The 13,867-nt window shown below is 43.6% G+C and overlaps 1 protein-coding gene across 1 annotated transcript in view; it reads left to right on the top strand.

Annotated features, from left to right (window-relative positions):
* The window catches only part of MTHFD2L (methylenetetrahydrofolate dehydrogenase (NADP+ dependent) 2 like), a 50,248-nt gene extending 43,946 nt beyond the window's left edge, over positions 1-6,302 (top strand). Inside the window, exons 8-10 of the mRNA XM_074867005.1 lie at positions 3,393-3,510; positions 4,276-4,428; positions 4,731-6,302. Coding sequence (XP_074723106.1) covers positions 3,393-3,510; positions 4,276-4,428; positions 4,731-4,785 — 326 coding nt within the window. The 3' untranslated portion in view covers positions 4,786-6,302. The remainder of the gene's footprint in view (positions 1-3,392; positions 3,511-4,275; positions 4,429-4,730) is intronic.
* Positions 6,303-13,867: the final 7,565 nt, after the last annotated feature.

Here is a 13,867-nt window from a genome sequence, read left to right as displayed (position 1 = left end):
TGCAGGCAACTGTCAAGTGCTTACACAGCATGCTTTTCTTTCCTCACGTGACATGAAAGGGCACATGGATGTGTTTATTCAACAGCTTATTTAGTATCTAGGTGGATAATATGATATGAATTAGCGTAATGCTCTGGGATGGGTTAGAAAGTCGTTCTTTTTGTTTTCAAGACTCATCATTCTTTCAGAGCTAATTTGTACTTCTGCAGTGTCAGAATAATTAGCACTTAAAATTTTTGTGTGTACATTTAAGATCTGATCTTGCAACCCACAATGGACAAAGCTCTTGCTCCTGACAACAAGGGAGGAATGTATTGTTCATTTGTCGCCTGCGCAGCAAGATGTTTGTCTCCAACGCTTTCTAGGCAGGCTTCTGCTCTAGGCTGACCTTTGTTTCTAATGTCAGTACTAACTTTCACAGCACTCTTGGGTACGCAAAACCTCTTCCCCTACAAAGCGAGGTTTCTTCCAGACATTGGTGGATGGAAGGGTGCCACCTCTCGGCAGTGGTGGGGTAGATGAGGAGGGATGGTCTGGCTGCGTGAATCCATCTGGTGGAATTTTGAGTAGAGGTGGCTGGGGATTTCATGCCTCTGGAGTGTAGATTTGTACCTTCTGTTGTTTTTTTTTTCCACCCATATGGCAGAGATACATGAAGAAATAAGTGAAATATTAAACCTGTGCAGTAGACATCTTCTCAGGGCCCGGTAGAAGAGTAATTCTTCAGGTGGCAGGAACACACATTAAAGGGTCCTGTTGAGTGGTTATGTCAAGCAGTTTTGTAGTGAATTGTTCAGCCTCCTTTGTGCTGAAGTGGTGATTCAAAACAGTTTGTGCTGAAGTGTTTGAGGAGAGGCACAGGGGAAGCATGTCCATTGCCTGCTTTCTTAAACTCTTCCCTGCAGAGTTTTGGTAGTTGGTCTGCAGGTACATTAGACTTAAGTAAAAATGGGCTTTTGCAGGTCTCCTGCATCCTGCATCTCCTTGGCATGCTGAGCCCTGCAGCTGTGTTTACCACGTGCTTTGTTTTCTGTTGTGCTTTCCCCAGCAGTGAGCATCATACAGTACTCCTGTGCAGAAAATTATATCATCCATCTCATGTCATAAAATCTGTCTTGTGTTCCTGAAATCTGTCATTCTTAAGTTCTTCTCTTCCTTAAATCCGTCCCTCAAAGGCCTGGTCCTGTGCTGACTGTGCTCTCAGCCAACAAGCCTGTCCCCGGAGCTTGTCGGCAGCGTTCCCAGAGCCAGCCAGAAAAGAGCCAGAGCTTGATACTAGAGCTCGTGTGTAGCCAGTGCCAACTTCTTCCCCTGCAGAGTGTGTGGTTCAAGGCTATGGGTGTGTCTGCCCTACATAGGGCTTTCTATAGCAGAGATACCACTCTGGTTTCAGTGTATGGGGACAACCTAGCTCTGGTAGCATAGAGCTCACTGCAAGGTGATGCTGCATGCAAGTCTGGTCTGCGAGCCGCTTCAGGTACTCCCCTGCTGCATCGTAGTTTGCGATAGGGATAGGGCCTCGGTCTCGGCGTATCCTCCAGTCCGTATGTATTGTCACTTGAGTGCTAGGCCAAAGGTGTGGATTTGGTTTGTAGTTTCTAGCATTGTGTTTCTGGCTTTAAGTCTGCCATAGTGTGAAGAACAACTTGTGATTTTTTTTTTTTTCTGTACAAGAGTGGAGAAAATGTCCTTTTCTCAGCCCAAAGAGGTTCATTTGAAAGCAAGACATGTTTTTTCCACGTCTATAACCTTTCCTGAGAAAGTGTAGTAAACCAACATGTTCTTTTTCAAGCAGACTTGAATTGTTACTTGTTCTCTATAGGTCTCCTGATAAGCTGGAAGTCTGATTGCTCTGTCAGGTTTTAGAGGACACTATTTTCAAAGTAGTGTTGTTTGATCTGAATAACAGCGATAGCATCATAGCTCTTAGGTGTCCAAACCACATGATTCACAACTGAAGTTGTGAATTGCTCTAACATGCAGGCATAGAGTAGAGCAACTGTTTACCATCACTTGTCATCTCTGTGATGAAGCTGCATAAAGGACAAAGAAAAAAATTGCTTAGTTGAGCACATGGGGAATTTCTGCCATTAAATGACTCAAGCTGGAATTTGATTGGAAATTTAGGGGGCTGGTGCTGTTACTCCTGAAAAATGTGTTGTGGGACCTCAAGTTCCCCGCAGGACAGCTAGAGGCCTGGTTCCATCAGTATAATGTCTCCAAACCTTGATTCAGCACTTAGTCAGAAAGGAAGGTTTCTGCTTGCTGTACCATTGTTTAGTCACTCTGAGCAGACCTTGTCACCTTCCTGCATGATGTTATTTTTCTTGTGGTCATAACTGAAAGCTGGTGTTGACATACACTCAGTTAGGAAATCACCTTCAGCCATCACTAAAACAGTGCCCTGAAATAGCAAGACATTGCTTGGACACCCCACCCCACCGGCGATTCCTGTAAGTGGGTAGAGAGACCAGTTCAAACAGATACTTGCTTTGATGGTGAAGCTTTTGAGCTTTCTCTTCACTTGCCGCACCCCTGCTCCCATGTTACAGATTCATGCTGGCCTTTGCACTCCTTCTACACAGCAGGGTGCCTGGCTCCTGGGCTTGGGCACTCTCCTATTGTTATGTAACATTGATGCAAGATCCCCAAGAAGAGTTTTGACTCCTACATTATTCCCATTTGAGCCACCATCCTTGGGAATAAGGTAGTTATGTTCTGTGCTTTCAAAGCAGAAGCATGCTTACTGACCTGCATGCATATAATTTTGCGCAAGTTCAGAAACTTCATAGTTGTGGACAGTGATTTTGCATGGCAAGACCATCCAGGCAGTCTTGGGTGCTTACAAGCATAATTGAACACTCTGCTAACATTAGACCATGGAGAATAGAGGGAGGGAGGGAGCAATCCCACCATTCACCACTCATAACTGCAGAGCTGGCAGGCAGGAGTGCTATAGTTTCTCTTGTGGTGGGGAAAAGAAATAAGGAATTAACCAGTAATTTTAATTCAGACTGGAAAGCATACTGAGAATAATTCAGTGCTCTCATTGTGTCCTAAACACCTGATACTCCTGGGATAGTTTTTCTGATTGAATTTCAGGTTGGATAGTGCTGATGTTATCATGGATGAATCTCCCATAATCATTTTTATAGATGCTTTTCAAGAGCAAGTAATATATTTACAGTTTGTTCTTTCTCTAAAGCTATGCTGGAATGTCCCAGAAGCTTGTTCTGCTTAGCGGTGCTTGAATCTGCTCATGAGACATACCACACTAAATGCATTTATTAAATGTCTTCTGCTGGCAGTGTCTGTTCAACTTGAGTTGTGAAAATATATTCAAATGATATTTTTTCCCAAATATAACGTGACTTTTTTCTCTTTCACAGTAGAATACACAGAGCAGCCAAAGCTCTTGAAACTCATGCAGACCTGTCTTGAAGAACACCACAGCTATTGTATCAATGGGCTCTGTGCTTTCCACAGCGAATTGAGGAAACCCATATGCAAGTAAAGAATAATGCTTCTAAGTATCCTTCTTAGAAAATAACAACAGTAGCATTGTTTCTTTGTCTGCTACATGTTACTAATGTAATGTGACTAATTTTCAGCAGAGCATAGCTTTCAAGTGCCAGTCAAGTATTTGCAGGCTTAGTTTGGCACAGGCTTGAGTGCTATGGTGGCTCAGGACTGTTAACGAGACAGTAGTGCTGTGCTAGTGTAATATTAAGGAAGGGAAAGGGAAAAGTCACAGCTTTGTAGGTCACTACCACTATGGCATCTCAAATCAGAACTGATGCTGGAGTAAATAGTGGAGGAATAAGTAGATTTTCACAGTGAGCACGATGAAGGGGGCAAGATCTTCCAAGATGTCAGCTGCAACTCCCTTATTCTGTAACTGCTTACACATCAATCGGGATTACAGTGTCCTTAAAATTTTCTAGGGTCGTTGCTGGGCAGCTTTGGCCTTTGAAGACATTATAGCAGCTAAGGATCAGCAGAGCACAGTGCTCTTTGTCCACACCCTCCATGATGAGGATATGTTTAGACTGCATTTGCTGCTATGACTGCAGTACTTGAGCTCGCTTTAAACTAGATAGACTGGGGCAACTGGTAGTCTTGGTGAAGAGGTTCTGACTGAGCACCAGATCCAGCCCATCCTCATTTAGACTTGTTCTAAATTGTTTAAAACTGATGAAAACTAACATGTGTTTCTAAAATACATAGCATAAGAAGTTCTGAGTAATTTTTGCTTGGTGTATATTTATTTTGTAGGTGCCTGGCAGGTTATAATGGAGAGAGGTGTGAACATTTAACACTAAATTCATATGCACATAATTCTTACGAACGCTACATTGCTGTGGGAATTGGTGTAGGAATACTGACAAGTGGGATACTTGCTATCATCTACTGCTACGTAAGAAAGAGGTATGGGAGATACGCAACCTTCTGATTACATTAATCTGAATTACAGTGGGCAGGAAGAAACAGTATGCAGAGTTTTGAGGGCACTGGGAGTGTGTTCTTGCCTGCTACTGATCTGCGGTGTGGTCTAAAAGAAGTTGACACTGTATGCCTCTGCTTTCCAATCTGCCAGTCGGGTCAAATGGTGTGATTGTCTGAAACATGGGTTTCATTGGGGCTGCTTAAATGAGTTAGATGATTAGATTTAGGTTCTGCTGTGGTTTTAGATTTGTCTGATTAAGATCATGTGATGTTGTCCATTTTAGATGCAGGAAATTGAAATCACCCTACAAAGTCTGCATGGGCGAGACGGCGTTGTGAAGATGGGGCATTGGGACACTTACCAATTTGCCTGCAAACGAGAGGAAGTTCTGCTGGGAAGGCCACCCCGCGCCATCTGGCAGGTACCCCAGCCTCGCTGATGAGATGAAATAAAGGGAATGACAGAGCGAGTACATATAAGGAACTTCTGCAGAACTGATGGGCTCCATTCACTTTTGAAGAAAGACTTCCTCCTTTTTAGTAAAGGTTGCTAGATGAGCAGGTCCGAACAGCTAAGGATACTTGCAGCCCTCTCAATGCTCTCCTGTGGTTGGTATTTGCTGAGGGGAGGACTGGTTGGTTTTAGCTGTTTTCAGTCATTTCATGCCCTAGTACAGTGTTCTGCTCTGGTCTTTTCTGTCTTTTTTTTTTTTTTTTTTTTTTTTTTTTTTTTTTGTCCCTCCCCTTCTTTTTCCTCCTCTGGAGGAAAAGCACAACCTGTCTTACAATGGAGTTGTGTTCTGAACATCATGTGCTGACAAGAAACCATTTGGGTTCTGATTTCAGTGTCTGCTGCCTATGTGTGTGGATAAACAGCCCTCTTCCAACACAGCAGTTATCTTCAGTGTGCTAAGCAAAGTATAGGCTTCTGTTGCCCTAAAGGACAAAATCATAAAATGCTTTGGACTGAGAAAAATGGATGGTTCTCAAAAGCTTACTTAAGCTTAGGAATAGAGAGTAAGCAATTCCTGGAAAATTAGATCATGACACCTCTGGGTATGGCAAGTTGTTACTGTTTTCAGAAGCAAAGGAATTGGACATCTTTCTCAAAATGGATTATTGAGTGTGCTCATGACCAAGAACTCTACTCTTCCCTAACATCATATAGCAGCTCGTCAGATTCACAGAACTTCAGGCAGTACATTACTTTGCTACACCGTGATTTAAGCACAAGACTTCAGTTGCTGGAGAAACTGAAATTTTATTATGAAACTTCAGTATAGCTTTGCCCAGGAAACAGACTTTCTTTATTCCATTCTCACATTATGTGCACAATGTGACCACTCAGATAGGAAAGAAATGAATTTAGGGATTTTGTTCCACCCTGGACAAACAGATTTATATATCAGATGCTTGTTTTTCTTCATCTTGTCTACGAAGAATTGCAAAGGTAAGAAGATTTTGTTCAAGGAAGAGAGAAGAAAATTGGTTCTGGAGACCATGGCACTAACTGACTTCTCACTGACAGTTGGAATGTTTGCCAGTGTGATAAGACTGGAGATGGCTCTAAGAGGTTTTCATTTCAGCTGCTGCATGTTGTAGACGCATCTGCTATGCTTAGTCATCTACAAGAAAAAGGCAGTTAGGTACTTTGCGATTTTATGGGATGATACAGACTCCTAAATTTAGGTACCCTGCTGAAATGCTCAATTTCTTTGTTATGTGAGTTAATTTTCACAATAGGATGCATGTCATTTGTTGAAAAAACCCTGTGTATTTGTGAGACTACAATGATAATGTTGAAATGTGTATGAAAGACTGGGCTTTGACAGGATAAATATACATTTGGCACTCAAGTGGTCTGAATCTCACACGGGGCATCCTGGTCAGTAGCTGAGTCAGCTTGGCTCTCTGATGCCAATGATTGAAACATGTCACACACTGGTTGGAGTCCCTGTGCAACAGCCTGAAGCAAGCGACACATGCATGCAGAGAAAGGATTGGTGAGGAGCTGGATGGAGATGGACACCAGTCCTTTCCCTTATGCATTGACATGAGCATTTTGTAAGAGGCACTGAGCTGATTTTCCAACTTTCAGCCTTTTTGTTTTCTTTATCTCAAGTTAAATCTTCAGATTTCTGTATTGTTTGGTCCTTTCCATTATTCTGACCTTTTCTTAGTGTCCACTGAGAGACAACTTCTGCCCTTCACAATATTCAAGTCAGCTTTCAGTAGCTGCCCTAATATTTTCTGTCGCATGTATATACTGAGAGTGCAATTAGATGTGAATTACATTCTGCGAATCTGCACACTACCACACAAAAAACACCCTTCACCCCTACCACACACTGGACAGACTGAACAGAAATACCTATTAGAAACATGCATGTTGTCAGGGAAACACAGGTGAGAGATCTTTCTTGTTGATCTCAGAGAAAATTTTAGAGCTAGATAGGCCAAAGGATGAAAAGCCTCAAAGCTTTTGTCATGTGAGGAATTTCCTTCTCTGCAGCGAGAAGTCTCTTCCTGCATGCACATGGGGAGTGTTGCATTCACTTCTAGAGGACCAGCCCTTCTGCATCACAGAGGCTGTGTCTTGGAGCAGACACGCACAGCAGCACAACTTGCGCAGGGTGTACATGCAGTTGTTAAAGGAGTTCTAAGGGCAGGAGTTTGAACAGCTGAACTTTCACTTGTCCAAAGAAAGTTGTTGGAGGGAGATGGGTTTTGTTTGGTTTTAACCATTTGCATGTCCTCTTACTGACTTTTTTGACACCTTTTACATACCAGTGGCAAAGCAGGTGCCTTGCAGGGTATGCAAGTGCTTCCTCAGAAGTATTTATTCATTGCAGTGAAACACTATACCTATAGAAATGCACATTGACTTCCTTTTTTTTTTTTTAATGTAGGTTAGACATAATGAGAAAAGCAGGTTTATTTCAAGGCTACAATTTATCAGGAGACTAAATCGTGAAATTTTTTTTCTAATTTGCTTTCTGGTCCAAGGTAGATTTGGAAGGGCTGCCAGTGAAAGCTTGCTGAGATTTTTCTGCTAGTGGAAGAAAAGCTCAAGAGTGAAACACCCGATGAGTCGGTGCATGCAAAATGAGACTTTGTGTAAGGACAGAAAGAGAATAAAATGGAAAGACAAACATGGGAAGAAGAAAGGAAAAGGAGGTCTTTGCTTTAATTTAGTTTTCCTTTTCCAAATGGCATTGAGGTTTCCGGAAATGGGTTCCTCACCACCTGGGTTCTGTACGCCCTTTGTGCTGAAGCACAACCTTGGAGCAGGCTACCAGCTTCTTAGACAGCGAAGACTGGTGGCACCAACACAGATGACAGCTTTCTCCATCAGTCTGCGGTGTTTACAGGCTGTACCCCATGTGGGAGAAGAGTGTTGTTACTGCAGTTTTAAGGGATTTCATCAGCCCCAAGCTGTGTTTGAGCTATCACTGCATGAATGAATCACTGTGCTGTTTGATGCACTGACCTGGCTGAGGAAGTCTGTGTCGCCTCAGATTTCTGTGTGGAGTCAGCTGTGCTGAGCCCTGCCTTGATAAGTGACAGATGCTACTGGGCTAGTATGGTGTGTTGCTGCTTACAGTGCTGAATTTCCTGCAGGACTGGCCTGTCAAAGGATCAGGATCATCTTTCCTTGCTCATTTATCAGGCTCAGACTCCTTCTGTAATGGCATAATTAACAGAGTCGTAAGCTTCTGCTTCCTATTAGCTGCACATGCCAAAAACTGTCATTTCAAGAGGACACCCTGTGTTTGTGTGACTTTTAGGCCATCCTGCATCAGCTTTGTTGGGGCACCAGCTCAGCAGGGCCAAGAGAAAGACATTAAAGACTGGGACCTGCCTTTCCAAAGGACAGAGCACTTGCCCTGTGGATGGTCCTGGCTGGGGGAACCACACTGGCTTTTCCTGCAGCACATCTCTCAAGCCTAGTTGCCCTTAAGCCACCCAGCCCTCTGCCTGCTTCATTGGCATCTGCAGTCACTGTGCAGTTGTACGTTGTTGCTAATGCTTGACTGTGACTTGAATACCTCCCTTGAATTCAGCACCCATGTTCTACTGAAGTGTGTGGGTGGCCTGCAGTTTACCTGATCCCAGCAAGATCTATTTAAAATGGCGAGATGCAAGCCTGTGGAGAAGATGACTGTCCTTTCAAAATACTGCTTTTAATCTTGGAAGTGTAAGGAAGTGTACTGATGGCTAATGTTTGGAGCAGGCAGAGTCCCTGTCCTGCCTGCCTTAGGGTGCACTGTTGATTAACAGTGGTGCCCATGATTGCACACGGCTGATTCAGCAATATGAGCTGCAGGGGCACAGCAGCAGCCAGGCCACTGGCCCATCTAGTCCAAAAGCCAGCCAGCAACTGCAGACAGTGCCAGAGGCTCCTGAAGAAGGTTTTGGAAGTCTGGTGGCAGGCAAGTAGGTAGGAGACAGTTTTCCCTCAAAGAAGGTTTTCTCTTATTCTCAGTAACCAAGAGTATGTTTTGTGTAATAACACAGCAGAGTTTCTGGTCCTTCACACTTAACAGGGCAACCCAGCTTCTTCTAGTGCATATTAAAAGTAAAAAACTGATTTGTGCTCATGTGGCTAGCACAAGGCTAACTAGCATATGACCTGAGTGTAAGTACTGGGTTGTGTCCTAAGAACTAGCTGTGAAACTGGTTACTTGCTAGTGACTCTGGACTTTATGCAAAAAAACCCCCAAAAGATCAAACAAAACAAAACAAACCCCAAAAAATTATGTGGCTCAGCAAAATTTTATAGCTTTGTCATTCTTTACACACATTAAAGGTTTTATTTAATTTCTGGTCCATGAAATACACTGTAGTTGGGAAAGCATCCTGCAGAGAGAAGGCTAACTTGGCAAAATAACTGATTTGATAAGTTCAGAATAGCTTGCATGAGCCCTGAAGCTTGCAGTCCTTAATGGGTTTGTCTTCAGACCATCCCTATGAAGCAAGGCAGTGCTTTGGGGATGATGCACTGTGGAGAACTAAGACAGGGAGGGATTAAAGTCACATGAAGGAGAGGCAACAAACTTTTCAAACCTGCTGCTAGTGCTGTAGCTGATAGATCGTTCTTCTGCTCCTTTGCGTTCTAAGAAATGGTTCTCCAGTAGACCAATAACACACGAGCAGTATTGAGAGAGGTCAGTCTTGGTAAAATGAAAGTTTGATGGCAAACAGCAAGAATTTCATTTTGAATATTCATTTCAACTCTATATCTTGTATGACATGAGTGCAATTTTTTTTGTTTGTGTTTTAACTTCTGGAGCTATTCAGAAGTATCATGACAAAATATGTTTGAAATAAGACAATTTCCATGATGCAGATAAATAATCTGAAGGCTGTATTCAGTCAACTGCAGCCTATCGTAGGTAGGGCCTTCAATAGCCCTGCTTATTTCCGTAGCTACTGGCATGGAACCAAACAGCTTCATGGCAGTGGCGTAGCTGGATCCAGCCTCTAGGAAAAAAAAGCATGAAAAACAAGGAGTGGGGAAAAACGCACTGGTTATTGCTTGCATTTGAGAGTGTCACTTCGGTGGCCTGAAGGTACCAGTGAGCAACTTGACCTGCTGACTGAGAGCGCTGTCTGCAGAGTCTGCGCTCTGTGATCTCTCTGTGCTGCAGAGCTCTGATGGCATCCGTAGTGATGTGTGGCTGCTCATACAGGTCATGTCGTTAGCCTTGCTCTGAAGAGGGAAACGCCTGTAGAGGTCCCTATTGTACCATAAATCCAAGAAATCATTCGGGACTCCTTCTTTACGACCCAGTTAACAAACAAACAAAAAAAAAGTGCAGGTACTTATTAAAAGCTCAGTGTAAGTAGTCATTAATTATCATGACAGCAATAAAATCTTGTATTATGACTAGACTTTGGGCTGCTCCTACTCTCGCTGAATTGAATGGGAGCAAGAGCAGGCTCTGTAAGAAGCAGCTCTTAGCAAGCTGAAGGAGGTGTCACAGCACAGCCCACGCCACTGGTGTGTGCAGAAGAGGAAAATGTTTATTGTGCTATTGCTGGGAGCACTGTCACGCCAGGCCCCTTTTGCTGGTGGCTGCTCAGATGGGAAGAGCACGCTTTCACCTGGCTGCTGGGGTTAGAAGCTGGGGCACAGACTAGTTTTGACTCCATATGTAAGCCCATTGCCTGTGTAGGCAGGTAGACTCCTAAATGAGAGGTTAGATAACTGCAGGGAGAAGTGGTGAATCCATCTTTTCTAGAAGGCCAGATGAAATGATACAAGAGGAGATAGAGGCACAGAAAAGAGCAAGTTGCATGAAGCCGGGCATTGGCATAGACCCTGGGCTTTTGGCCTGCCCATCCAGGATCTAGGGGACTGCTTTGCTCCTGTTTGCAAACCAACATTTTGCCTTTATATTTAAGGGAAACAACAGAGGCCTAAGGTCTGGAAAGAGAGCCGAGTTGCTGCTTGCTGGATTTGATGGACATCGTGTTAGTGGAAGAATAGAAATTGGTAGCACCAAAGTCTAAATCTTTTTGTCCATCTTGCCAGGGCTTCAAAGTGATGTGTTCACATAGAAAAGGAAGTCAAAATGTAAGCACTAAGTCACACACAAAAATAAGAGTAATACTCAAAAGACTTCTGTCATGGAGTTTTCTATGTATCTGATTTTTAAAGATCATAAAGAACATGGAGGCTGTCATATAGTTCGTCCAAACTGATTGTTAGGTTGATTGAATTCTAATTTTTTTTTCTAAAATTCTAATTTTTTTTTTTAATATAAACATAAAAACAACCTGTGAGACAAAATTTCACAGACAAATTAGGGTAAAATCTGTTTTAAATGCTCATTCTCTGGAGCAGTTCAAGATGAGCCAAACTTGGGAGTCAAGGTTTGTCTTGCATAGCCATTTTGGGGGAGTTTTCTATCTGATGGTTTGGGGGTTTTTTGCCCTATTGTGTAGATACAGCTCAGTGAAACTGAGCTGTAGCTCTGGGCTCAGATTTCCAACTCATAAAAAGGTCAGAGGTATCCAAATGCGAGGTTTTGATTCCGTGTCTAACATTGAGTCACTTAAACACTAATTTTTAATGAAAACTTCATGTTGAATTTTTCTGGTGAATGTTAGCAAACAAATTTTCTTGTAAAGATTCCCTAGTGATGTTTCTTTTTAACAGTATTTTTAATAAGCAAAAATTATCCTTTAATAGGCAAAAATACAGTTTGCTGTACTTTGAATACCTGATAGTCAAATGTCAATCTGTGTTTCCCGATCATGACTGACCAGAATGCAGCATGGCGGCATTGCTGTTGGCTGATGAGAGACAGGCTGATGGAGAGCCAGCCTGAGGTAGCCAGCGTGGGAAAGCTTCCCAGTCTGTGAGCCTGGAGCTAAGTGCCTGTACCTGCTGCCTCAGACCTTAATTGCTCCTGGAAGCCCACTCTGTGGAGTAGCTGCTGCTGTTTGCAAATTGGTCTGCCATCACCTTCAGCTTCCCAAGGCAAGGAGCCACATTATGATGCAGTGACAGGAGTGTTAGGGCTTCGTCACTGTCACTCCATGAAATGTTATGCTCTTTGCTTTTTTTGGATCATTGTTTGGGGTCTTTTGTTTGTTGGGAGAGTGGGAAATGCAAGAACCCTTCCTCTGTCTTCCATGTTCAAGACTGGTACGTAAAGATGCCTCTGTATCTCCATCTGACACATAGCATAACCAGGGTTGAGACATGGAAGGACAGGGCCGTGCTTTGCAAGAGTGTCTGACTAACTCAGGCAAAGCTAATTTGTTTGACATCATTTCTATACGTAAGACTAAGTCTGTTTGTGTCCCATTGTTATGGCAAATCCCATGATGAACTGCATTTTATTGACTTCTGCCGGCCGTTTGACAGAGCCCGGCAGCAGTTTTGAATATGAGCACTGTTCCAGGAAGCTGCCTTAATAGATACTAATTCAGAATTTAAAGGTTACGGGGCGACAGATCAGCCTCACAGGTAGCTGTGACAGCTTTACGTAACAGGGAGGACCGGGGCACTTTGGTGCATCCCTGCTTTGCGAGCAGCCACCCATGGGCTGAAGCAGGCTGAGATGAGTCAGTGGTAAGCAGGGACAGCAAGAGAGGACCTCAAGTTACAGGCCATGCCCTGTAGCCAGAACATGCAGTATTTGGCTAGGAGTTTTGTGCCTTTTCTCCTCTTTTCAAGGCTGCGGTGTCACATGTTCATGTGTGTTTGTTGGAGGGATGCTGTTCAGGAAGAGAAACACAAGGAGGGCCCCCAAGAGGCCTTGGTTTCTGTGTTCGTGATTTTTAGAAACTCTTAACATCTAAAGTGTTGGTTTGTTTAGGTGCAAGTCTTGGACTTTGACAGCTTAATCTGCTTTCTGTCTCTAGCAGTGCAAGCACTGAAGCTTGTCAAGCTGGGATTTGTCATCGTTGTCAATGTGGGCAGGGCAGGGAGAGGAGCTGCTGGCAAGGGTGGGAAGACAGATGCTGCATCTGGACTTCTGAACGGGGCGCTGTGTCTGACCTGTCCAGAGGAACAGAACTTAGGTACATGTTGGTCCCAGTCTTGGCTGCTTTCAACAAATGCAGCTTTACTGATGTTAGCAGTGTTGGTATTGATCTGTGAGTGCTGAGGATTTCCATTGCAATGGATAATGCGGGTCTTGAAGAATAGCCACCCTGTCTTTATACTATTATTTTTCTTACCCAGCAAGGGAGATAATTGGATGCACAATTCCCATTTGATAAGGCTGTGGGGCCTCATCTTTCTGTTCAACTGGAGATTAATCCTGGGTCCACACATAGGAGCAAATCCTCTGATACCTGATGGCTGTAACAGAGTGGTGGCTATAAAAACCTTCAGATAGGAGTTTCTGCTAATTTCTATTGCTGCCTTATTCTCAGGGTGGTGGTGAGGTGCAAAACCATGAATTTCAAGGTAAGTGTGAACAAGAAGATGAAGGCAAGTTGAGCGTGGTGAAAGGCTCTGTGCTTAATGAACCGGTAAAATCAGTCACTTCCAAGGTGATCCTGCAAAACAAGTCAGAAGAAGCAGGATAGAGTGTTTCAAAGCAAAACCAAGTTCAAGACCCAGAACTACATTTGGGTACAGATGACTAGTTCAAAGAATGGCAGAGTAAGATCTGTGGAAAGTCACAGGAGATGCATACCTCACTGCAGCGCCCTCTGGTTCAGCTCTGTTCTGGTTTCCTGCTTATGCTTTTACATCCGAACAACTCATCGTAGCCCCTGCGCAAGCATGAGCATGCGCACCTCGGCTTACCTAGCCTAAAACAACAGCTCTTAACTTTCCCTACTAGGTGTGTGGACCCCTGTTAAGTGAACGTAGGTGCCAGCAGTAGAGCTGGCTTTGGCAGTTGTGTTGCAAACCCCTTTTCAGTCGTTCACGTGCTGGTGGTGTAAAGGATCT

This window comes from Strix uralensis, chromosome 4 (assembly GCF_047716275.1).
Source record: "Strix uralensis isolate ZFMK-TIS-50842 chromosome 4, bStrUra1, whole genome shotgun sequence".
Classification (NCBI taxonomy): Eukaryota; Metazoa; Chordata; class Aves; order Strigiformes; family Strigidae; genus Strix; species Strix uralensis.
This window is presented reverse-complemented; position numbering and strand designations above follow the sequence as displayed.